Genomic DNA, 24,113 nt, shown 5'->3' with positions numbered 1-24,113 from the left:
GATGGCCACCAGAAGACAACAACAAACCCCTGTCGCGGGGAGTATGTCCCCATAGAGTTATCAATTGGTCAAGGCATTTGGGCATTTTGGTACGTTCTGTAGCAGATTGGCTATTTTTCTGCATGGGTGCCATAGGTCCAAGGGTTAGAATAAATAGAATGGAACTATCGGAAGTTAGTACCCCGTTGCCACACTCAAAGAACGAGGGTCAACTGTGATGCCTCCTGTAGTCAGGTCTCGACCTAAGCCAGTGTGGGTTTGCAGGTCACGCCAAAGAAAATATGACCGCTTCATTTCATTGAACTTGTTGTGCAGCTGTTTCTTGTCATACATCAAGCCCATTGTCTTAGCGAATGCTGGATACACATTTGCCCAACCCATGGTTGTGAGGCCTCGCTGGTTCTAGTGCAATAGTTTTTTCTATTCTATCACTAGTTCCAGAAAGGTCCTCATGGTGGCGTCATCCCAGTTAGCATGATCCGTGGACATCTGTTGCCATGTTTAAAATGTAGGGTACAATGAACATAGTATAGACACAAAAAATAGCAGCTCTTAGCGTGACAAATAAGAGAGTTAGGGCGAAAGAAATGCGGACATGCCTTGGCAAAATGCTTGGCGTGTTTCGAACGAAGGTTGTAGTGCCTGGCTTCAGGTGAAGAGCACGATTAAGTGGAGGACACTGCTAGTGTCAGCAGCGTTGAGAAGCACTTATGAGCGGTGCACTGAAAGAAACAAACAAAGAACACCTTGTCAATGAAAATATGTGTACAATGGGGAACCATAGATACAAAAGCAGGCCCAAAAAATTGGCAACCCATTTTGTGTTACGACATAACTAATTGTCATATCAAAATTGCATCCGAGACCATAGACACTAAAGCAGCAAGAAAAAAACAGTAGTAGCTACTGTAATCATTGAAATGATGTGAAGTGGTGGTGACAAGGTGAAGCAGTATGAAATAGCAAAAAGCAGCTCATAAGATTTTAAGGTTGACAAATCATAATTTGAACAGATAAATATGAAGGTTTTGTTTGGCTTTGAAGGGTACATAATCATCACTAATATCAAAGGATCAACTAAAGCAAGGTGCACTCCCCATCAATTAATCCATTACAAGATTACATAGGCACTGCTCATACTACCACAACCAAATTGAGAAATGGTACACTTAAAGAAAAACGGTCTTCCACGAGTCTATGCATGTCATTCCAGGGAGGTGAGACGAGCATTGGAGCTCACATCCCCCACATACCCTCCCCCCCACAGACAAACCCTAGAAAACAAAATGAAACCAAACTACAATTGAACCTACAACCTGAACATGAGTTACAAATTTAAGATGGCAAAACTACATTCAGATCAAACCAAAACTAGACCAGCACACAAAACAAACAATGAATAAGAACAAAAGAGGCGCGAGAGAACATAGGTCAACATAACCTATGAACCGATGGACGGCTAGGGGTTCGAATCCTAGGAGGCGGCGGCGGAGGGGAAGGACGAAAGGGGCATGGGGAAAGTGGTGGCAGGGCGCGGTACGGAGGCAATGAGTAGGGAGAGTTGGGACGCAGGTTTACTAGAATGAACCTAGGGACACCAGATTCGACGAGGCGGTAGGCGATTCCGGCGATCTGAGATGCAGCATTTGCGGGTGGAAAACGATTCTAGGCTACTAAGATGGAGATCCGTGGGCGGCGGTCTGGACTCACGTGCAAAACAAGAACGTGGGAGTCAGATCCGGAGTGGGAGGGATGACACCAGATGCGTAACCGGGTTTACCTGTCGCCGGCGGACGGGCGTCGATGGCGGCGAGTTCGGGGAGGGATGCGAGCAGACGGTCGGCGTGGGAGGCTATCGACGACGACGGTGTGCCCTCACGGCGTTGCTAGGCGGGTAGTGATGGATCGGCTTACAGTGGCCGGGACAGGCACGGCGAAGCGGAGGTCACGGCCGTCGTGGCTGGCGCGGAGGTGAGAGGCTAAGTGGCGCGCGAGCGGAACCCTAGCGGCTATCGGGGGAACGGGACGACGAGAGGGAGTGCGAAGCGGAGCTGAGGGTCGGCTTGTAGATCAGCCGTTCGGCTGGTGCTAGGCCGCTGAACGGCTGGGCTGTTCAGCCTAGCCAGCCAATTAAAGCCCAGCCGAACACACCGTGTCTCCAAACACTGACAACGGTATGTCGTTCCCCACGTTCCCTGACTTCTGATGTGATGGTTTTGTCAGCCTTGGTTTTTAGGAGTATTTTTGCACAAATGTTTATTAAAAATAATTTTAAAGTATTTTCAAGAGTTTCCAAAACCCACTCCAATCTTGATTTTTTAGCGAGATTGAAAAAACGCTCTCTAACAACTCAATCTTTCCGAACTTGCAAAAATCGAACCAACTATGCGGAAATATTTGCACACGTATCGGTTAGCTAATTTGGAAGCTGAAGGAGGTGGGGTTGGGGGATAAGGATAGTAGAGGCAAAGACTTTGCAAACTATCAGAGGAAGCTAACAAATATGCTTCCAACTTTTTTTAGCCACTTACAAAACTTATTGATTTAACATCTGAAATTTTTTAAGAACTTTTGGAATTGCTCTTAGCCGGTCAGCGCTCTCACAATGGCACTGTTCACACAAACAGTGTTCCAAGATAGAACAGTATTTTTTCCTCACAACAATCAGCCGGAACAGTATTTTGGTTTATTTTTCAGTCCTGCCGAACAGGCCCATAGTTTATCCATATTTTTTTTTTCTTGCGAGGGAGCATAAAGCTAGTACTAGTACTAATGTTAGCAAATGTAACGATATAATAAATATGTATATAAAATGCAAATTAGCGGACAATCATAATCTGGACTTTTATAAGCTTTGTAAGCTATCTATGTAAGTGTTCGGCTGCCCGTTTCTGGTTGGCTGGTTTCTCTTTTTTTTTTTCGGTCAGAACCGTATTTTTATTTCACTATTTTCCAGCGGGTACAGTAAAAACAGCTGCTACAGTGCCCCATTAATGCGAGCCGAACACTCGGTAAATCACCTCGCTGTAAGCTTCTTAAAACTTAATAAAATTAAGTACGAGGCTAGTACTATAGGCCCCTCCGTTGTCGTGGAAAGATCGCCAAACTTTTGGGCAAAAGTACAGTGCGAAGAACAATCTTTTCCAAGAAGCACAGTGACAGCCATCCTAAGCACAGCATTATTACAAGGAAAAAGGTGCCGTTCTACAAACAACGACCAGTTGTAGCGTCGTCATTATAGAGGCTTTTTCTCCCGCATGGTAGGGTTACGCACAATAATTAATAGGCTTCAGAAATTACAAGCCGTACCTGACTGGTCAAAGTTGGGGGAAAAGGGGGGGCAAGGGCAATGCGACGATGCGACGATGCTCGGCTGCTCGCTGACACCAGCCGATGGGCCTGCAACTGTGGCCCACTTTTGGGGCTCAGATAAGCCAACCACTGTCCCGGTGAGACCGTGAGAGCGATCAATGGCCATCAGTGCATCATGGCTCAGAGCCTCAGACAGCACACACAGGGAAACACTAGTTACTCTGCGCATAATGATGATGATGTGCCTTGACCCATCAGCGAAGGTAAACAGAAATGTACTGTAGGAGTATAGTACTGCTTCCTCCGTAAAAAAAAAAACTCGTTTTCTTTAAAAAAATAACTGAATACAATAAAGAATACAGTATTAATATTTGCTGGTTCGTTACCATTTACGAACCGATCAGAAGCTGGCGCTTGAAGCTGTACAGTAGAGTACAGTCCATATGCAGGAGTTTTTTTTCTTTCTTTCTTTCCTTCTTCCCTCAGTTCTCCTTCATATGGGCCGTCGAATGTCCAATGCACATGCACGGATGCACCTCAGCGGCTCAGCCCTTCATGTTCTCCGTCCTGTTCACTTGGCTGATAGGCCATGGCTACTGTTGACTAATTTATTGTGAGAGAAAAATATTATTCATTGGCGGAAAAAATACGGCTTAGAAGTGAAGCAAACGGATCGTCTGTTTCCTGTAGCGTGGAACAGAGAAGGGAAGTGATGAGTGATGGCTGACGAGGCCGCTCTTTTGGCTGTGACAGATAAGGGCAGCGCAGGGCAGGCAAAGGCATGCACGGATTGAGTTGCACAGCACTCTTTCGGCTCACGCAGCGATCCACTGTAATCACAAGTACAGGGTTCCTGAGTCTTTTATCTGCTGCTTTGACCATGTGTTATGCCGACAAAATCTACTGTACTTTGAACTCTTTTTTTTTCTTCTTCTGCTGAAACGCAGCTGGTAAGGAAGCAAGCGCCCTCTGTGTTGGTGGGCTGTGTGGTTGATGAAGGGGCTCAACATGTAGTAGTAGAGATTAGAGACACGGTACGTACTCCCAGATGAATCTTGGAAGCACATGTTGGTTTTTTTTTCCCAGATGAAACTTGGAAGCACATGTTCTGCCTGCCACCGTATGATTCAAGCATGCCTGAGTGCATCATGCTGCCAAAAGCCCGAAAAAGGCCACTAGTCGTGCCCCTTGCCCATTCGAAGAGAACCATCTTCCTGCTCCGGCGGCCAATGGGCAACCACGAACCGGATCCAAAATGAGTGCGTGTCCAAACCCTGCACTTCCCCCATTTTGACCTCGGTTTCCCTTCACGCAGATGAAATGGAAACGAGCAAGGGAAGGAGTGGGAAAACCGCATCACCCCAGGGGCCCAGGCCACGCTCAGAAGCAGCACTGCAAGTCTGCCACAGCTGCAGCGCGCATCGCTCGCTCACTCACAGTCAGAGCACATGTTTTGTCCCCTCACGAAGCGACCCAAGCAGAGCAGGGAGGGAGTGTCTCTGTCTGTGCGTGTGTCAGGAGAGTGAACTGGAGGCCCCCTTGCCTGTTGGCTGTTGCCTTGCCTCGCGGCGTCTCCTCTTTCCCACTCCCCTGCATGGTGAGTCAAAGAAGCGGTCAGTCAGATCAGATGGGGGCGCAGGCCTGGTTATTTCGCAGAACAATACGTAGGCCTTGTTTAGATCAGCTCGAAATTCCAAGTTTTTTCACTCTCTTTTCATCACATCAATTTTTGGACGCATGCATGGAACATTAAATATAGGTAAAAAAATAACTAATTGCACAGTTTGGTTGTAAATCACGAGACGAATCTTTTGAGCCTAGTTAGTCCATGATCGGATAAAGTTTGTCAAATACAAACGAAACGTGCTACAGTGCCCCAATTATAAAAATTTACAATCTAAACGAGGCCGTACGTTCAGTGACTGCACGCCTGCGACCCATGTCGCCGTTCGTACGTCCTCGCCTCACCCAGGCAGCCAGGCTCGCTCCCAGCCGGCCAGCCCCAGGCACCAGCACTGGCCTCGCTGACGCCTCCTATGGCAGCATCTGCCAGTGCGGCAGGCAGGCACGGATCAGACATCAGGACCGGTCACTCGCTGCCGCTGCCTGCGCGCGCGCATGCATGCACTGCACTCCTGCACGCTTCCGGTCTGGTCAGGTCAGCCGTCAGCCAGTGGGCGGCATGCAAGTGTGCTGCCTGTCATGCACGGATGCTTGGACGGACGCTGGCAGCGCGGTCAGAGACGCATGCAGGCGCTCCCATTCCCCCGTCCGCTTTTGCTAGCTGCCGCGGCCAGTTGTAAATGGAGATGCCCATGGTTAGTGGTGTTGGGCTAGTTGGGGGCGTAGCGACCCAAACCAATACCGGTGACGATGTGACTGAAATTTTTTGAACCCACCGCATGCAATAATGTCACTGGATGTTTGTGTGCAACTGATACAGCACTAGTATTTCGAATCAGCGAAAACACGCCATTTAGGGAGTGTTTCTGTTTGGACCCATGATTAGCAATGTTTAGCTCTCCCATTTGGCATCATAAACACCCAAATATGCTACTCTAACTGTGCTAGTACACTGGCGCTCTATACAGTAATAGTATGTGTGAAGTGGAGTCCTGCCTTGCTATGGCGTGTTCAGAAATGCACCGTCTTCAGCTGTGCTCAAATGGGAGGGCGAGAGCAGGAATTCCCTGCGATGATGTACAATACAACAGGACCATGGATGCCGCGTACAGACTGCATAGCGCTACAGTCCAGCGATACAAAGCGCCGCTCCAAACACTGTTGTGCGCAGTGCTAGTCTATGCAAAGGTGAGAAAGGAGAAAGATGGGCATACATTCAGCAAGCAGATGCACCAAAGGACCGCCACCGGCCACCGGCCAAGAAAAGATGCCAAGGCGGCAAGGCAAGGCCCAAGGCAAGGCGTGCGTGCATCCATACATGATACATCACCCGCGCACCTGAGCCTGACGAGTGGAGGCTGGATCAACGAGCGTTTCAGCATCCATGACCCCCCCCCCCCCCAAAAAAAAAAGGAGCGTTGTTGGAAACACTCGAATGTGCAGGGAAGCGAGATCGGTGGCGGATGAGCTGGCGCAGCGCAGCACGAGCGAGGGGGACGACGGTGTCACAGTGGGGCGCGCACGGTGGAACGCTTTTTCCGCGGAAACCTGCTCCGTGGGGGGACGGTCGGCAGGAGGCGGCCATGACCCAGGTCAGCAAACGGGCTCTTCTTGCCGGCAACCCAGGAGCAGGGTGCATGCATCATCGTCTGATGACTCCCCGTATCAGCCATTTGCTGCTCGGTCAGCTGCTACCACTTGAGGTCCAGGGCCTATGGCCAAGGACCACGGCGCATCCATCATCCCCTCTGGACTCGCGCTCACACCTAGAAAGGCCGTGATCCGTCATCCCCTCTAGAGTAGGCAGCTGATTCGCAACGGCCGGCCGCGACGCTGGTTGGTGCGGTGTGGCTAGACGACGTGCGTGCCCACCTGTCCACCACGTCCCTACCACAGAGGATCCGCGGTCTTCGTAGCCTTCCGCCGGGTTCGACGGCCCTGGCAACGTCTGGCCCGTGAGAGGGGAGCGAGCCGCAGGCAGTAGCATCAGGAGGCAGTCATGTCGGGCAGGCAGGGCAGCGCCTTTCCAAGCGCAGCTTGCGCTCGTCAGTCTCACACTCACAAAAGGTTTCTCGAGTCGATCGATCCCCACCGCACTGGCCCGGACGCGGACGGTACACACTGACAAACGGACACGGGTGACGACCGACGAGAGCGGTGCCATGCCTCTCGCTTTGTAGCGCGGTCTGCGGCATGGCGACCCTGCTCAGCGGGCAGCGGGCAGCGGCAGCGGCAGCGGCTGAGCCGGAGGGGTGGTTAGAAAGACTGCAGCCTGCAGGAGGAGGGGCAGACAGACGGGCAGTGTGACGACCACTGGTTGAATGAAAGAAAAGCGCTTGGTGGTGCTGGTACTTGTGGCAGGCACATTCACTGCGCCCCTGCGGCCGCCTGCCACCGCCCCACGGGGCAAAGTCCTTCCCCTGTGCGCACGCACGAACGTGCACTGTAGCAGGCAGCCATTTCTTTCCTCGCCTCCTGCCTCCTGCTGCCTCAAAGCCTCCCCTCCCGCGTTGGCGTTGCGTTGCAGATTCCAAAATCGCCAGTCAAAAGTGCCATTCCGTAGGCTAAAGCATGGCTGCCGCTGATGAAGCAGCAGGCTTTGGAGGATGATGAGTCACTGTCCTGAAAGAAGGCCGGGGCCTGGGCTAGAGGGCACCTCCAGTTTGGGCTTTCTGTCTGAATCAGTACAGCATTTGCCGTGAGCGAACTCAAGGCCCTATGGTTAGGCAGTCAAGCATTCCGAATTTCTGATCCAGGCTCGAAAACAAGACTCTTCTTTCGACGCTACCAGCCAGCACCTTGCCGACACTAACGACTAGGAGTAGGCTAGTAGCTACAAGCCTGAAAGAATGGCAATGCTGCATAAAGTATGGCTGCAAATTCACCATACCGATCACTTTCCTGCACGTTGCGGATTCGTGAAATCGGATCATTAGGCTGATGCTTTCATGCTTAGACCATCATGACACATTCAAGTCTGTATGCTTTGATACAAGATGCACTTTGACACTGTATGCTTTGATAAAAATACCACACGTTAAAATACAGCTGGAGATAACCGCGCTTTGGCACGGTATAACTTTTGGATTCTTGGCATAACACATTCAAGTCTGGAGATTTTGCCGCAGACATGGTTCCATTACAGCACAGGCATTGCAGGAACAATCCATAGAAGGCTTCTTATTGGGGCAGTATCACCTACTACAGCCTACAAAACCTTAGATGGTGGATCACCGTACCAGACTATAACTTACAACAGCTATAGGCATTCTTCTTCAATACCCATAACTGGATCCTGACATCTACCATTTTTTTCTGACAGTATATGGCTTCTCCTTCCAGCTCTTAACACAAACACTGCGCTGCCAAAGTGACGAAGGCAGCTCATTCTTTCTAAGCCGATATGTACAGTTTAGCTCAACATCTAAAGGCTGCAGTGCAAATAGATATATCACAACTGGATTAGATCATGGATGTAGTAAAACTTTAACTCTGGTAAAGAATGCTAACTAAAGATGAAACGGAAAAAATGCGCCAAAGCTGACAGCAAGGATATCACAGGGATTTTCTTTGAGCTATCTGACAACAAGGAAACAGTGTTTCTGGAGAATATCAAGCTATAAACCAAAAGCTATGAGCCCCGGTACTAGCCCTGTGCCCATGGACACTTGAAAGTACAGTAACCAAGTTTCGAGCAGCGACTACTTGTAACTTCGTTATTTTGGAAGCAGGTTACCAAGGAATATTGAGTACCAGAAATCACAAATCTAACAGTATAGATCAAAAATACAAAGGCATATACTAGTCCTCACCTTGGCAAGATGAGACAGACATTCAAGTCTGTCAGACACTTAGTCCTTCTGATAAAAGGAGAGAACTAGGTCTGTCTGTACTGAGAACAACTGCGTGTCCACAAAAAGCTGTCAACAAAAAACAAAGCACAATGTACATTAGTCAGAACAGTGGATATGGGCAAGAGAGAGCTATGATTTGAGCATGCCAAAATTTGATCCCTACAGCTGAATCAAGAAAAGAAAAGAGCACCTGGCATTGACAATGTTATTTACATATTTTATTGCTTGGGTGTCACTAACATGAATATGCAAACCAAACACTCCTTTAAAGGCAAAGGAAAGAATGTAATTTAGTACCTTCATAAAAGGCCTATCCCGGATTGGGAAAGAACCAATAAAGCTCTCTTTTAAAAGTAAGGAAACCTATGCAAAGAAAAATAGAGTCAGCAGCCAGCATTCTGACAATTGTATAAGCATGCCAAAAAGTATACCTAGTGATACTATACAACATCACAGTTTTTACATCCAACAAAAACTGTAATGTGGTATGGTATCCACAGTTCATACCAAAAAAACTATCCTCAGTTCATACTAATAATTCGCATATATATAGAAACAGAACTAAATCATCCAGGACAAAATATCAGCAAAGGCAGGAGAACAAACCTTGTCATTGTTAGATTGCACATTAGTAATTGTATGAGATCTCAAGTTCGAGCATAGTGTGTCAAGGTAGTCTCTAAGCACCGCCAAGAAACCTTTGGCCGCTTCCACCTGCATGCTTAAAAGGTTAGATACATATAGAGAGAAACAGAGTAGATACACTTTAGAGTCTTGACTGTATAAAAGAACAGAATGCTTTACAGGCCCAAAATGTTATATAACTACAATGAAAACAGGCTGCCCTGACTAACTCTAAATTTTGTTGGAAAGTAATAGACATAAGCTTATGGATCCTATACTTGCAAGTCAAAGCAAAACGAAAGGAAAAATAAGGCAGACAATTTATATGTCCATTCAATCACTCCCAGAGAAGTTCAGAAAAAGCTTAAGGCAGCAAAATAATAATCATCGAAAATTACACCGCTGTACATTTGAAAAAAAAAGATGGGAGAAAATCGGACAGATCATGAAGAACTAGTAGATAGCCAATACACAACCTGGGCATCTGTGCATTCGTAAACAGGACGTTTTCTTGCAAGATAACTTTCGCCAACAAGTATTGAATGATACGGGCGCAAGGCAGAAAGCAACTCTCTGTGCTGTGGTAGTTGCGGAACTGAAGAAGATTTAATCTGGACACCACAAGGAATTCTTGTGTCAGCAACCCTTAGCATCCAGTGATCAATCATGCTACAGCAACGTTCTTAAAAGGCAATTAAATGGCTGAGAACAGAATGAGGATTCGGAGAACATGAGTTAAAGTGCTACTCAGAAATTGTATGCACCAGAACTGTTAGTATACATCATTGTGAATAATAAAAGTTTATTTCAACAATTAGAGAAACTTAAGAATATTGCCAATCCCAGCCTACAAACTCAATATCGGTACAAAGTCAACAGAGTTAGACCTATTTCTTCTAACCATTTACTCCCTGCGTCCCAAAATAAATCTTCATCTCGCATTCCGAGGAGTCAAATAATCTTAATTTTGACCAAATATATATACAAAAAAATACTAATATCTGTGATACAAGATAAAACATCAATAGATTAATCATGTCATATATTCTCATAAAGTTATTTAGAGATAGAAAATATTGATACTATTTTTTTATAAACCTAGTCAAAGTTGAGATTGGTTGACTTCTCAAAATACGAGATGGGACGGAGGCAGTACAATAACTAAAACCTATCTGCAGTCGCGCAGATGATTGAACTCCAGAAAGTGACATGGCAATGAGTCTATGTACCTGATTCCTGTTGGCATCAATGACCACGGCATTTGGTAGCCTGTTGAGCACATCAGATGTCTTGTTTTGTACACCCACCTAAAGATGACAACAAGCAGTTAATTCTTCATGGGATATGTACATAAACTCAATTGAAATAGAGAGTGATGAGACAAAACATAATCACATTCACATGTGGAGTATTTTATATCCCTCCCTAATTCCCATCCTCACAAGCAGCCTCTCCGCAGATTTTGCGGGGGGGGGGGGGGGGGGGGGGAGGCTTGCCTCGGTTTTTCCCTTCCCCAGACCCCACTCATGTGGGAGCCTCCGGCAATGGGTCTGCCCTTTTTTTACAACCGCTCCCCCCCCCCCCCCCAACCCACCCACCCACTCAAAAACACAGGCACACACCACATTGGCACATTGGTCAAAGCAAATAATGTCAACAAGATCAGGAACTCACTATGTATGGAACTGGGGCATCCAGAAAATCCATCATGTCATTAGGCAAAACCTGGAAATCATTGATGGAACAGAATACATGAATCAATAGTAATTATATACCTGACATGAAGGCCAAATTTGACAAAAAACAAAAAAAAATAGTACCGTCATGAGGAGACTATGCCACCGATACGGTCGTATTAGAGGTAAGATGGACAAAACTGAAGCCGATAACATACCCTGACCGTAAGAAATTGCTTGAGAATGTTAGTGCCAATTTTCAATGGTTTCATCAGCAGACAAAACAAAATTCTTCAAAACTTTATGATTTTCAGGATGTTTTTCTTCCTAATATTCCTCTTTTTATAGATAGACTCATGAAGGGATATTAATAAATGAAAACAAAATTGAACAAGCAGCCAAACCAGAAGAAAACGAAATTGAATGCTTAAAAAATGCCAAATTGATAAGGCTTGGAACCATACCAGATTAGAACAGACAATAACAATCTGTTTCTCCAGGAGTGCGGCAGCAAAAAGTGTCATTACCTGCCAAAACTATTGTTTCAGAAATTGTACAACAATGTAATGTACCTTTATATAATCTACTTTTTTTGTTCTGAAACAGATAAAGCACATGCCCAACAATGAAGAAGGCTAGATCACAGATCACATTTCAAAAAGAAAAAAAAAGAAGACACAATGATCCTGTACAAGGTACTACTACATATTTTTAATGCAGAATTGCTACAAAGGAACAGAAGATAATGTGAAGAAAAAGGCATTACACAACCTGCGTGCTACAGATATACATCAGTCAATTGGAAATGCTCCGTGTTACATTAATCAAAAGAGCATGGTCTCCCAATCACTGTTCCTCGTAAAGCCAGGGCCCTCTTCAATGTTGCAGTTGATGCCATAGTCGGAAATGGGGAGGAAATCTTGTTCTGGACAGATAGATGGTTGGATGGGCATACCATGGCTGAAATAGCGCCTAACTTGTTCAAAACCGTCCAGAAGCGAACAGCCAAAAGGAGGACTGTGGCTCAAGCACTGCATAATAGAAGCTGGGTTCAAGATATTAAGGGAGCTCGTACAGTAGAGGTCCTGCTTGAATTTCTCCACATTTGGGATATGGTGGATGGCTTTATTTTGCAACCAGAGATTCCAGACCGATATAAATGGAAGTTAACGCAGGATGGTTCTTATAGCAGCAAGTCTGCCTATGCGGCCTTTTTTGTGGGCTCCATCAAGTTCGGTCCGTGGAGAAGAATTTGGAAAACCTGGGCTCCCCCGCGCTGTAAATTTTTCATCTGGTTAGTGGTTCATAACCGGGTTTGGACAGCCGGTCGCCTAGCAAGGAGGAATCTGCCCCATCCAGAGTCCTGCCCTCTATGTGATCAAGTGGACGAAACAATAAACCATTTGCTAGTGGGCTGTGTCTTCGCTCGACAAGTTTGGACCCTGATTTTGCAACAGTTGGGGCTGCTGCAGTTGGCACCACAGCCTACTGTCTCTTGTTTCTCGGGGTGGTGGAAGAGATCGATTGCAGCTGTCCCCAAGGAAGTGTGTAAAGGACTCAACTCCTTGATAATTGTGGTGGAATGGGAGATCTGGAAGCATCGCAACTCTTGTGTCTTTGACAACAAGAGATCAAGTGTTCAGGAAGTCATTAGGGCTGTTAGCTCGGAGGGAGGACTCTGGTGCTCGGCTGGAGCCTCCAAACTCCATGAGCTTGTTCTCAGGTCGCTGCCTACTGGAGCTTAAAGCTCAGAGGCATTTGGTCGCTTCTACAGTTTTTTTGTGGCGAGTCTGTAACTTAGTGTCCAGGGTGTGGTGTGTGTGAGTTGGGTCTCTTGACCCGTGTAACATTTTTCTACCTTAATGAAATGACGCGCAGTTCTCCTGCGCTGTTCGAGAAAAAAAAATCAAAAGAGCAAAAAAGAAAAAGCTTATGTAGTAACAAGGTTACTAGCTTGCTCTTAGAACACAACAAACAAAAACTGATGCAGCTAATGCGATTGTCAATGTATTGTGTTGAAGTCCATTTTTACAGACGTGTACATCAAATAAAAAATGCAAATATGTTGCAAATGATTTGCATCATCTATCCAAAACTTAAAAAAGGACAATGTTGATTTACTGGACATGAACACCTGTAGATTTGAAAGATGATGTTTTCCTTCTAACTAGAGTATCAAGCAAGAGCGATAAAACAACTAATGAGTTTCTAAAAAAGAATTATATCATCTTAGAATAATACGATACTTACATGTTCCAACCTTAGGCATCCACAAATGGATGCCACCGCCCATGTGGATAAAGCAGTCGATTCCTCCTCAGCAAAGAGTGAATTCCGCATCTAGAAAATGGATGTGACATTAAGGCATACTAGTCTTATATTTCAAGACGCTATATGTCATAGCTTCATCACAAGTCCAATCCTCATAATGTGACCATGCATCAACATACCTCAGCAACCTCTAAGCTTGTATCACGTGACCTAAGCTCAATAGTAGAACCAGCAATGTGAAGAACTGTTTCACCTGGCCGGTGAAAACTCAAAGGATGCAAATGCTCCAATGGATGAAAAGTAAGTGATGAACCCCTAGCAGGACACTGTAACTGGTAGTATTGACAGACAACTTGCAAAGAACCATATTTTTTTGCCTGGATAAAACATTTAAGTTAACAAACAAAACAAAGACACAAAACAAGGAAAATGAAGCAGTTGTGCCTGAGTTCATGCATAAACCTTAGCCCACTGCAGTATGTTGTTGTGTCTAACTAAGTCTCCATCACCAATGGAAGATGGCTCCTCTGAATCCGATTCCTGGGTGTCGAAATTTCTGCCTTCAGAAGGAGAACCCTGTGAACTGCAGCAAAAGATGGTAACTATTTTGTGACTCTAATCAGGCATTGGTGATCATGTACACTAAGCATTACAAATGATGATTGTTTTTAGCTATGGTCAACAGCCAACATCAAAAGTAATCAAGTAAAAGGATGATTTCAATCAGATTTAGAATTCAAGAAGCAGCACAATACATCTATGTCAACCTTCACTAGTATTTAACGTCGGGTGTGTGTGTGTGTGTGTGTGTGGGGGGGGGGGGGGGGGGGGGGGGGGGGGGGGGGTTCAGTGTTGACAGGACACCGAGTGCTAAAGTGAGGAAAAAGGTTAAAGCATTTCTCACAAACATGAGTGAACAAATAAACTCATACAGTGATAACATACCAGGACTGATTTGTGGGCATAGCATACCTTGGAGATGATTCACAATCTTCACAAAGGCGAGATCGCATAAGTGGTAAAATAGTATCAGTAATGAAGAGATCAAGCTCCTCATCATCCACATTTCCCTTCGGAGAATCATCACAGTTCTTTGCACCAGATTCATCCTGGATACCTGATGCAGAATCAAGTTCATGATGCTTAACTCCAGACTCACCAGATGATGTATCTTCGGGAACAAAATGATCAGACACTTCAGAAACATCACAACAAGTGACAATTTCTCTTTTAAGATCACTCTGCTCTTTATCACAAGAACTATTTTGCTGTTGTTCTTTAGAAACAAAGTCAAGCTGGTTCTCTCTACACCCAGAACTGCTATCAGTGTCAGACAGCTCCTTTGATGAAACTCCCATGCTAGATTCAGATGATTTATCCACATCAGTTGTGTTACTATCTAAATACTGTTTCTGTGCTGTAACTTCAGTTCCTTCACAGATATCGTTCTCACAGGATTCCTCAAGCGATAAGGAAGTTAGCATGCTAACACCATCTGTGAGCCACTCGAGACGTTCTTCCATAAGAATACTGCATAAGAAAATAGTACATCAATAGTGAGACTGGTAGCATCAAAACTTCCAGGATTAGCACACAACTCTATGCAACTAAAATAAATTACAAGCGTCAGCTGTCAGTGCACTGCACACTAACCTAAAGCTAAATATAAACACAAATTAGATGTTTGTATAGGTGTCAGAATTCAGATACAATGAATACGGTAAGTCAAAAAGATAGCAATATGATGATTTCACAAAAAAAAGTACCTCTGCAACACCCCAAAATGCAGTTCAAAGAACGGAAGCCTGGACAGGATGCAATAACACCGGGGCGTAGTTATCACGTATCGACTCCGGCGTGGAAAGATGGGTTTGTCATTCATGAGCATCGATACCAACTTTGATGGTCTCTGTACGATCTCTTCAACCAGCACACAGCATCCATATAATGCAGAGTTATCAGCGACCTGCAATCTCTCAATCATAAGCCACCTGGTACAGCAAAAGGATGCAGTAGGGAAAGATGTATATGTATACCTGTAGGCGGAACACAAATGATTGGTTGCTTTCTTTAAGCTGTTCCTGAAATGGATAATAATAATAAAGATTATAAGACTTGAACACAAAAAGGACCAGATGATGGCTTCTTGCAGGTAGAACTAATGAGATGAGTTCTATGGCAGAGGAAGTAAATCAACTGAGCTTTTGAATTACTATGGTCTCAGAAGTAAATAATGAATTTGTCAGCTAAAGAGATATCTACTGATTGAAGCAAAACAAAGTCACAGACATAGCGGAGTAACAGTCACCTGTCCCAGGAGAATTTCATTCAGCTCACTGAATGAAGGAGTACGTTCGACAGCATGAACCTAGTAGACAAATATAAACATCGGTAAATTGTCCAATAGCTTAACAAGAAAGGTAAAATTGAAAACATGTTAGACAGGAAACTAAACAGACTCTTGACTTAACTAGTTCCTCCTACGGCTTAGTCTGATACTGATAGCATATAGCAATACACTGCCAATAGCTACTTCATACAAAAAAAGAACACCTGAAGGTATGATCCCATCTATCGTGTTCAATAACTATTGGAAAACACCATAAGCTCGTTTATGCTCATTGATCAACCTTTATATCCTCAAGAAGTTTTTGCATTTCTATATATAATTGCAATATTATGTAGACGACTGCTATTATGTCACTCCTTGCCTTACATATGATAACCTTAACCAGATGGCAAATTCTAATAATATTAACTGAAACAAACTGTTTGGAGGGAACACCAATAATGTAGGTATGCTACATTAATTTGGTCCAGGGAATCACTCAACTTGTAGGCCATGAGAAACATGAAGTACAAACTGCTACGAAATGCATGCAGGATATAATACAGGAGAAACGGAAGCTGTATCAAAGATCCAAGAACCCAATGCATAATCTTTATTTAACGAACAACACCCGATGTGTGTGTTTCTATTGATATAGAAGAAGACAATATAATAACATGGCCCTGAGAGACCATAATCAAGCAACTAAAAAGAAAAAAAAAACACAACCAAACAACAAACAGCATGTCGCATGCAGGCAACTGCACCATCCACCACATTTCCAACCGCAGGAAAGCAGCCCAGCACTGAACTGGACGCCGCTCTGCATGACCGTCCGCCACTAGGCAAAAACGAATGAGCCGCAAGAGCCCCACACGTTTCCAACAATGCCAAGCCACATACCACAACATGGACTCCCGGATGCCAGCTCGCCAAGGAGTGCAGAGAGGGAGGGCGAGAGAGAATAAGGATCCACTTCTCTCCCGCACAAACCCACTGTCGACAGGACAACCAAAAGCACCACCGCCACCGTAGATGGCGCCGATGGCAAGGTGGAAAGGTGACTGGAATGAGACCCCACAAAGGTGACGCCTCTGGAATACAACGCCAAGAAAGACACCACCGTCGCCCACCCAAGAAACCTGGACAGCACCAAGGGCTTGTATAAACTCGATCCGTTCCAATACGTATGGATTGAAGGGGTTTGCTACGTTTCCAAACAAGCCCCAAGGGGGATGGTGGTGCCTCGACAACGCCCCAAAGGGAGAAACTCAGTGCTCACAAGCATCGCCAACCTGGACACCACCACTGCCTTGCTGCCACAGCAACGACTCCAACCACGGAATCCACCACCACCAAACAACCAACACAGCACGCGGTGATGCGGATGCCATTACACCGCTGTAACCGCATTAAAAGCTGCAACCAACAAGCATGGAAGCCAACACCGCGCCACCACACACTGCCAACCCCAACGCCACCACGACCTCATGCGCGGCTCCCTTTGTCGCCACTGCGCCACCACGAGCAGGCACCTTTGCCGGTGAACTCTCCACATCGCCCCAGCCGCCACTGATGTGTCCGTCACCCACATCATGGCCATGAGCCACAGCACCAGCCATACCGGTGACCGCCACAACCGCAGCCACAAAACCACAGCAGCACACTCAACTGCGCCGCCCATGTCGATGCCGCCGCCGCCGCTGAGGCCGAAGAAACGGATGGGTCCGGACGCCGGCTCACCGGATCCACCCTTCCCCAGCGAGGATGTGGCCCACCATGCCACTGCCGCCTTCCAGGTCACTGGAGTGGGGCAAGCGCTCCCCAACGAACGCCCAGCTGTGAAGACCCCGCCACCACCATCCTCGCGGACCTTCAGCGGCTCCCTCGGGCAAGGGTGACACAAGAGAAGGAAGGGCAGCTGGGTGGGTGGCGGCACGCTGGTCACCGCCTGTGTTGCCCAGTGTCCCCTCAAACTTTTCTTTTTCACCCCATTCTGTTAAGCTCCCTTTTTAGGGAATCTACAACTGGCCTGAATACTCGGGGTGGGTGTACAGCCCAATGCATAATGATGGATAAATGCAAATAGTACTAGGTGGTAAGAAATCATGTGTTCCAAGAACAAGAAAGGAAGACCTGAATACTGATTAAACTCTTTATCACAAATCAAGACTAAAGTTAATGCAGACCTGTACACCTCCGGGAAGGCAGAAAGAGAGGGTATCCTTGTACTTGAGTGGAAGAGGCTTCTCTGGAGGGTATGCATAAAGAACCTAAGGGAAAACAAATAAAATCAACACAAGGATTTATTTTTTGATAAACAATGGTACGCAGGTCCCTGCCACAATGTATTACTCATTAGATCAGACAACATGAAACAGTAGGTAAGATGAATGCTAACCTGTGGTTCCAAATTTGATATTGCGTGAACTTGGTGGCTATTGCTAAATAAATTTCTTGATCTCTTTCCATCTTCATCATTTCTCCCTAGAGCAATGTTTTCCAGCTCCTGGATATCTGCGTGAGGTGGAAGCCCAACAATCACTATGCTCTCGAACAGATGTGATGGTTCTCTGATGCACCTATCACCCTGTTCCAAGAAACAACTTTGAGAGGTATGTACACCAACCACAACAACATAGACATTCAAGCACTAACTATTGCGTCATGCCGTCATGCAACTGTAATTATCACATATGAACTCAGTGAGAGTAAGAGAGTAAAGAAAATAGCATCCCTATAGTTAATGCAAAGTTTAAGTGCTATGATAGTAAGAGAGAATGAACAAACTCCAATTTCCAGATCATTTAAAAAACTAATATCAAACTGGGGTCTAGTTAACCATGTTTCACTCTTTCCTAGCAAATAGAACAGCAGGGCTGTTAGGAGTAATCTTGTCACATAGGCATATTAGTGTTAGACATGCTATAGGCCTAGATGGTTCCTGGATCATGAGAGAGCTACATGAAGACAGCAGCTCTGAAATTTCTAGTGCTAGCTAGTTGAGTTGGTCAACTTGAAGTTACCACTGCAGGAAGCAACAAGCAAACTGCTGGGGTGAAAAATAGAGCAAATTAAATTTTACTTCTAATAACTGTAACAGCTGGTTGCTTAGCCAGCAAGTAGGGTAATGTGAGCTGTGTACTATTAGGTCGGTTGCTGTAGCAGTACTGTAGTAACCATCCGCCCTTGAAAGTCCTACAAAGGGACAGGATATGGCGCAAGGTTAAGTGAACATGTACAGATTCTACCCAAACCTATCCTACAGAACATTTCCACGAGAGAGACTTCCTGTCCTGCAGCAATTGATCAATTTCAGAGCAAAAGTTACCACTTCAACTCGCATGGAGAGTCATGACAGCAGCAGTGATGGAGCTTCCAATGAACAGTTCAAATTTTTTAGAGGCATATACAGAGAACATCTGTATCCTCTCTAGCTATGTTCTTCCTCCTCCTGCCTCACTCTCTTCCTTCTACCAGAAGCTTCTTCGTGATGTATCTCTGATCCTGATCTAATCCCCATGCTTGCTTCGAATTCCATTCTTCTAAAGGTTGTAATTTGAACCTCAAATATGTTACACTCGTGTTCTGCTTATGAATTAGGGGTTGGCAGTTGGGGTTGCTAACACAGGAAAACTCCTGTGTAGGAGAGAGTTTGAGATATAGAGAAGAGAGAGCTTGGTTCTGAACATGAAGCTAGTATATGGTGTCTAGTAAGCTAGTGTGCATGTGTGATAGCATAGCTTGGTTGTGAAGATCAAGTGAGGTGTGTAAGCTTGTAGTGTGAAGCTATAAGATCAATATAGTGCAAACTTGTGTTATTAGCTACTTGTGTGATTGTAAAAGAGAACAGGGGCTTCACATCAATCAATCCCAACTTACAGCTCTGACTAGTAAACTTAGTTATTTTGCATAGTGTGTACGACAACAAACAGACAATGAATGCCACATAGGTAGAGTGAGATACACACCAATGACTTCAGCTGGTACCTCGACCACTGCCGCTTTTGCGTTGTAAGCACTTCTGGATTGTAAGTTCCTGACAGGTCTGGTGAGGACGAAAACCCTTTCATGATTTTCGAAAATTGCTGCTGAAGCTTCTGCATTGGGCTGCCACTCTCGTCTTTGGATGAATACACTACAGATGGTCGTGCAGACTGTGCAGTGGCAGCCGAAGCCACAGCAATAAACGCTCTTGCAACCTCTTCGGTTGTTTGAATGAGGTTTGACGTGTTGAATTTAAGACCCTCTGACCCATCATTCTTGTCCACCATCCTAAATGCCTGGTAATCATGCAAGCACGAAGATTGCCATTTCAGTGGTGTGACCGAGAAAACGGAAATTAGTCATTATTCATTAGTCATCACATGGCATCAGGAAATATGAAGAACAAGCAAGAAATAATTCCAAGGTCACGTTCATGGTCCAGTTATAGCATCTATCCAACAAGCAAGCTGATAAGCCATGCTATCAGTGTCAGCTTAGGATCACCTAATTCCAATCATATAAAACTCCTGCCATCCACAGAACCTTTAGATGTTCACTTCTACTAAAAAACAGCAAAACATGGCAGCTAACCGGTAACGGAACAACATGAAACAAGCTATGTCTCAATCTAATATGCAGCCATAAAGCCACCTAACAACTAACTGCATGTACTTTGCAAAACTAAAAAGCTCCCCACTGAGAACACATCCCACTTTTCTGAGAGGATCACCCAAGAGCGATGGCGGAATCTCAAAAGTAACAACAAATCAAACGAAAGCACATAACCCTACACTGCTATTAGATTCCCCGCTCGCAGAGTGACAGGGACCAACTCTCTGGTGCCTGGTGGAGAACTGAAGATGCCTATTCACAGTTTCACACGCCGCTCCCAAAGAGGAAAAAAACTAACAAAAGCCACACACATGGAGGTCGAAATAATCGGCCAGAATTGCTAGTTGACTACTCCAAAATCCGTCAATCCAGTGTTCACACGGGGGGAGGGAAATCCGCGCACTCCAACCCACCAGATGCCTCCAAAAATTAGCAGCGGCGGCCGGGGAAGCAGGAATCAGACCTAGGCCACCGGGAAAAAAACGGCAAAACCCACCGAGAACAAATCGCTCACCAGTGGTTCCCGCGGCGGAGATGGAGATGGGTTTGACGCCTCGCCCCGCGCTGATCTCTTCCTCCTGCTGCGTGCGGCGCCGCCCAAATAGACCCGGACAAGGATCAGGACCAGCCGGCCAATGGGATGGCCTCCGCCTCCCTCTCTCTCCCTCTCCTTTTTTTTTTCTTCTTCTCCCTCTTTTTTCCCCTCGTTTAATGCTTCGATTAACTATGGCGATTCGTTATGAAGAGACTTTTCCCTGTGTGCCATTATAAAAGATCGTAATCCCCTGTGTGCCCCTGAAAAAATTCAGCGGTCTTCAGCGCCACTACTTCAACTTTTTCGTGTCCTCTATGCCACTTCCGTCAGTTTGGACGCTAACGCCGTTAAACTGCAGGTGTGAAAAGACGAAAATGCCCTTAAGTTCAAATATGTTATTAATTTTTTTTGAGCATCTTAACGACTTCAAATGAAAAAACTCAAAACTAGAAAGTTGTAGATCTCGTCGAGATCTATAATTTTCATATAAAAATTATTTTCATTTAATTCCGCAAAAAAAATATGATTTGATATGATTAATATATTTTAGAAAAATCATATTATTTTTTTTGCGAAATTAAATGAAAAAAAAAATTATATGAAAATTATAGATCTCGACGAGATCTACAACTTTCTAGTTTTGAGTTTTTTCATTTGAAGTCGTTAAAATGCTCAAAAAAAATTAATAACATATTTGAACTTAAGGGCATTTTCGTCTTTTCACACCTGCAGTTTGACGGCGTTAGAGCCCAAACTGACGGAAGTGGCATGGATGACACGAAAAAGTTGGAGTAGTGGCGCTGAAGACCGCTGAATTTTTTCAGGGGCACACAAGGAATTACGATCTTTTATAATGGCACACAGGGAAAAGTCTCCGTTATGAATCGCGCAGATTTAAGCGACGCGATTTGGGTGAGTTTGGACAAAAGAGAGAGAGATTTCGAAAGCGAGTTTTTTCGTGGCGGAGTGGGACTCTGCTGGAACTGGGACTCGATCTGCTGCCGCTGCGCGTGGGCTCCGGGCTCGGGTGGTCTCATATGCGGGCCCAGCTATGAGGAAGCAGGGTTCTAGTCGAGTTGACCCGGACTATGTGGCTTCCTGTGTGGGCGGGTGCGCTCCACGCCACTTCTTGCGACGCGTGGCCAGCTCTGGGTGGAGCCAGCACCAGATACGTGTTTTTTTTTATATTTGCTGGAATTTTTACTGCTATATCTTGTTGAATTTTGATCCGAATAATTGACTAATTGTTTAGGCTTTTTATTAGCTGTTCAGCCAGGCATAGAAAGAGCTTCCAATGACGTACGTATATGTAGTGTTCAACTAGTCTAGCTCCAGCAATCAATTTTGTTGTCTTTTGTTCATTGCTTGATTAAGATAACATCCAGCGATTAACTTTGTTGTCTTTTGTTCATTGCTTGATTAAGATAATACGGCATCGGTTTTCCAGTCGTTTTCTGCTCGGCTCCTACCGAGCATGGCATTAGCTGTGTTTTGGATTTGGGAAGACGGGAAAATGCCTTGTGGATATCAGGATATGCATGCTAGGGATTATTTCCTGTTTCTATGTATGGACCTTTTGGCTATAATTTTCTTTTTGGAGCTCATAAAAAGCAGAAGCTAAGGATTGATGAGTCTCCGTTGCATGTCAGGTTATTTTCAGCTTAAGGCCTTGTTTAGATGCGGATATATTTGTTTCAATCCATATGTGTTGAAGTTGATTAAAATAAAATTGAACTAAGTTTCATTCCATGTACACATGCATCCGGTTCACCACACCCGCACTCATCTTCTTTGTACGGTTCCGTGCAATCCATCAAGGGATTTGTTTTAAGATAATGATCCATCATACATACTGAAGTCCAAGTGAAGATCGATCGACCAATGAGATGGAGTAGGCAGAAATCAAAGCGGTCGTCGTTGTCACTATTTTCACTAAAAACTGGTGGATTGACGACTGTAACCAAGGATCCAGGGATACGTCAAATCGAGCTTTTGCGTTTCGACCTAACGCTGCCGTTTATTCTGAATACAGGGCCAGCCAGATCTCAATGCCAGAAGTCCTGCTACTTCTACACACTCTGGCAAGGGTAGAAAAAAACAGCTGTGCAGAGCCGTTACCCTACGTCCAGAAGCCGGATCCATCCAGGAACTTGTCAGAGCCGTTACTCTGACAGTTAGATGCTCCTGGTAGTACGCAAATCTTGCACCTCACCTCCAAACGGTACGCGTGCTGCATGCAGGATGCGCATGCGACCACGGAGTCGGCACGGCACATCTCTGCTTTGGGAGGACACCCAGAAAAAAATGGGACGAATGATCGTGCCAGGCGGGGGGCCACGTGGTCATATGGACGGCGGGCGACAGCGATGCGATGCCGTCCGGATGTCGTTTCCTCGCTCCTGAATCCTGATCTCTCCGTCTCTGGTGGCCTTTTCGTTTTCTTTGGCCCACGCCGTCGCCGCCGCGCGGGCCCGGGCGTGATGCGCGGGCCTGCTCTGCTGCGAGCCCGCCTAACCGGAGATGCGAGCGTAGGAAATCGTTACGCGCACTGGTCTCACTCCTCCTGCAGAACTGACGGCATGCTCGTGCCGTGCCCTTCTTCTAGATCTTGCAGCGACCGACCTTACACTTGAGCTCGGCCCTCGGCTCGACCTACTACGGTACTACCTGTGATTAAGGATGGCAACGGAGATATACCCGTCGGGTATCGCTGGAATGTTCTCTTCCCCGCTACGAAGAATTCATCCCGTCCCCATCCCCATTAACTGTCTCGGGTATAGATTCTTGCCCATCCCCATACCCGTCGGGTATCGGTCGGGTAACAGATACCCGACGGGTACTGCATACCCGATAAACAAGGACACTTGGGGTCGCAGCTTTACAATCGGAGACGTTTCTTTTTCACCCGGGTATAAGTGTCGGAGTCTCGAAGATGCCGAGGAGAATGAGCGAGGTTGCGAGGAGGACGAGCAAAGGTGTCAGAGAGACCAAACTGAGGAAGCGAGAGGCACGAGCGCTCGTGAGACAGGCGTGCTTGTGCTGCTGGCGGAGATGGTGAGAAAAAATTGAACGAGGGTTCCTAGAACACACAAACTATATATATGACTGTTCAGATTTGGACCAAAATACCTATGTTGAGTTCCTTTGGGCCTAATACTCGCATGACAGGTCAAATAGTCGGGTTCCCCAACGGGTAACGGGGACGGATAAACAGGGAACGTTCTCGTACCCGCTATACCCGTCGGGTATGGATTCTTTACCATTTAGATGCCCGCGGGTAAACATATGAT

The 24,113-nt window shown here is 45.8% G+C and overlaps 1 protein-coding gene across 3 annotated transcripts; it reads right to left on the bottom strand.

Annotated features, from left to right (window-relative positions):
- Window positions 1-7,898: 7,898 nt before the first annotated feature.
- Window positions 7,899-21,003, bottom strand: LOC136478185 (uncharacterized). 3 transcript variants are annotated; one of them, XM_066476529.1, is made up of 20 exons: window positions 20,803-21,003; window positions 19,661-19,972; window positions 18,091-18,279; window positions 17,879-17,962; window positions 15,669-15,728; window positions 15,397-15,441; window positions 15,127-15,326; window positions 14,333-14,890; window positions 13,823-13,943; window positions 13,540-13,737; window positions 13,340-13,429; window positions 11,554-11,616; window positions 11,234-11,308; window positions 11,088-11,138; window positions 10,643-10,720; window positions 9,890-10,024; window positions 9,396-9,503; window positions 9,087-9,152; window positions 8,748-8,855; window positions 7,899-8,366 (listed from the first exon to the last, which is right to left on the bottom strand). In XM_066476529.1, the coding sequence occupies exons 2-19, from the start codon at window positions 19,961-19,963 to the stop codon at window positions 8,787-8,789; spliced, it is 2,493 nt and encodes an 830-aa protein (XP_066332626.1). In that variant the 5' UTR covers window positions 19,964-19,972; window positions 20,803-21,003; the 3' UTR covers window positions 7,899-8,366; window positions 8,748-8,786. The 3 variants fall into 3 exon arrangements, with proteins under 3 accessions (XP_066332626.1, XP_066332627.1, XP_066332628.1); XM_066476530.1 differs by lacking the exon at window positions 9,087-9,152; XM_066476531.1 differs by lacking the exon at window positions 20,803-21,003 and having other exon boundaries at window positions 19,680-19,928.
- Window positions 21,004-24,113: the final 3,110 nt, after the last annotated feature.

The sequence above is a fragment of the Miscanthus floridulus genome, chromosome 8 (assembly GCF_019320115.1).
Source record: "Miscanthus floridulus cultivar M001 chromosome 8, ASM1932011v1, whole genome shotgun sequence".
Lineage (NCBI taxonomy): Eukaryota > Viridiplantae > Streptophyta > Magnoliopsida > Poales > Poaceae > Miscanthus > Miscanthus floridulus.
The sequence above is the reverse complement of the archived record's forward strand: the minus strand, read 5'-3'. Positions and strand labels throughout refer to the sequence as shown.

What these genes read in the sequence shown, in the direction of transcription:
- LOC136478185 (XM_066476529.1), bottom strand. Translation starts at nt 19,963, where the DNA reads ATGGTGGACAAGAATGATGGGTCAGAGGGTCTTAAATTCAACACGTCA. An exon ending in ACATACTGCAGTGGGCTAAG is followed by an intron (nt 13,738 to 13,822) that starts GTTTATGCATGA and finishes TGTTTTATCCAG; the next exon opens with GCAAAAAAATATGGTTCTTT. An exon ending in ATGCCCCAGTTCCATACATA is followed by an intron (nt 10,721 to 11,087) that starts GTGAGTTCCTGA and finishes TGTCATCTTTAG; the next exon opens with GTGGGTGTACAAAACAAGAC.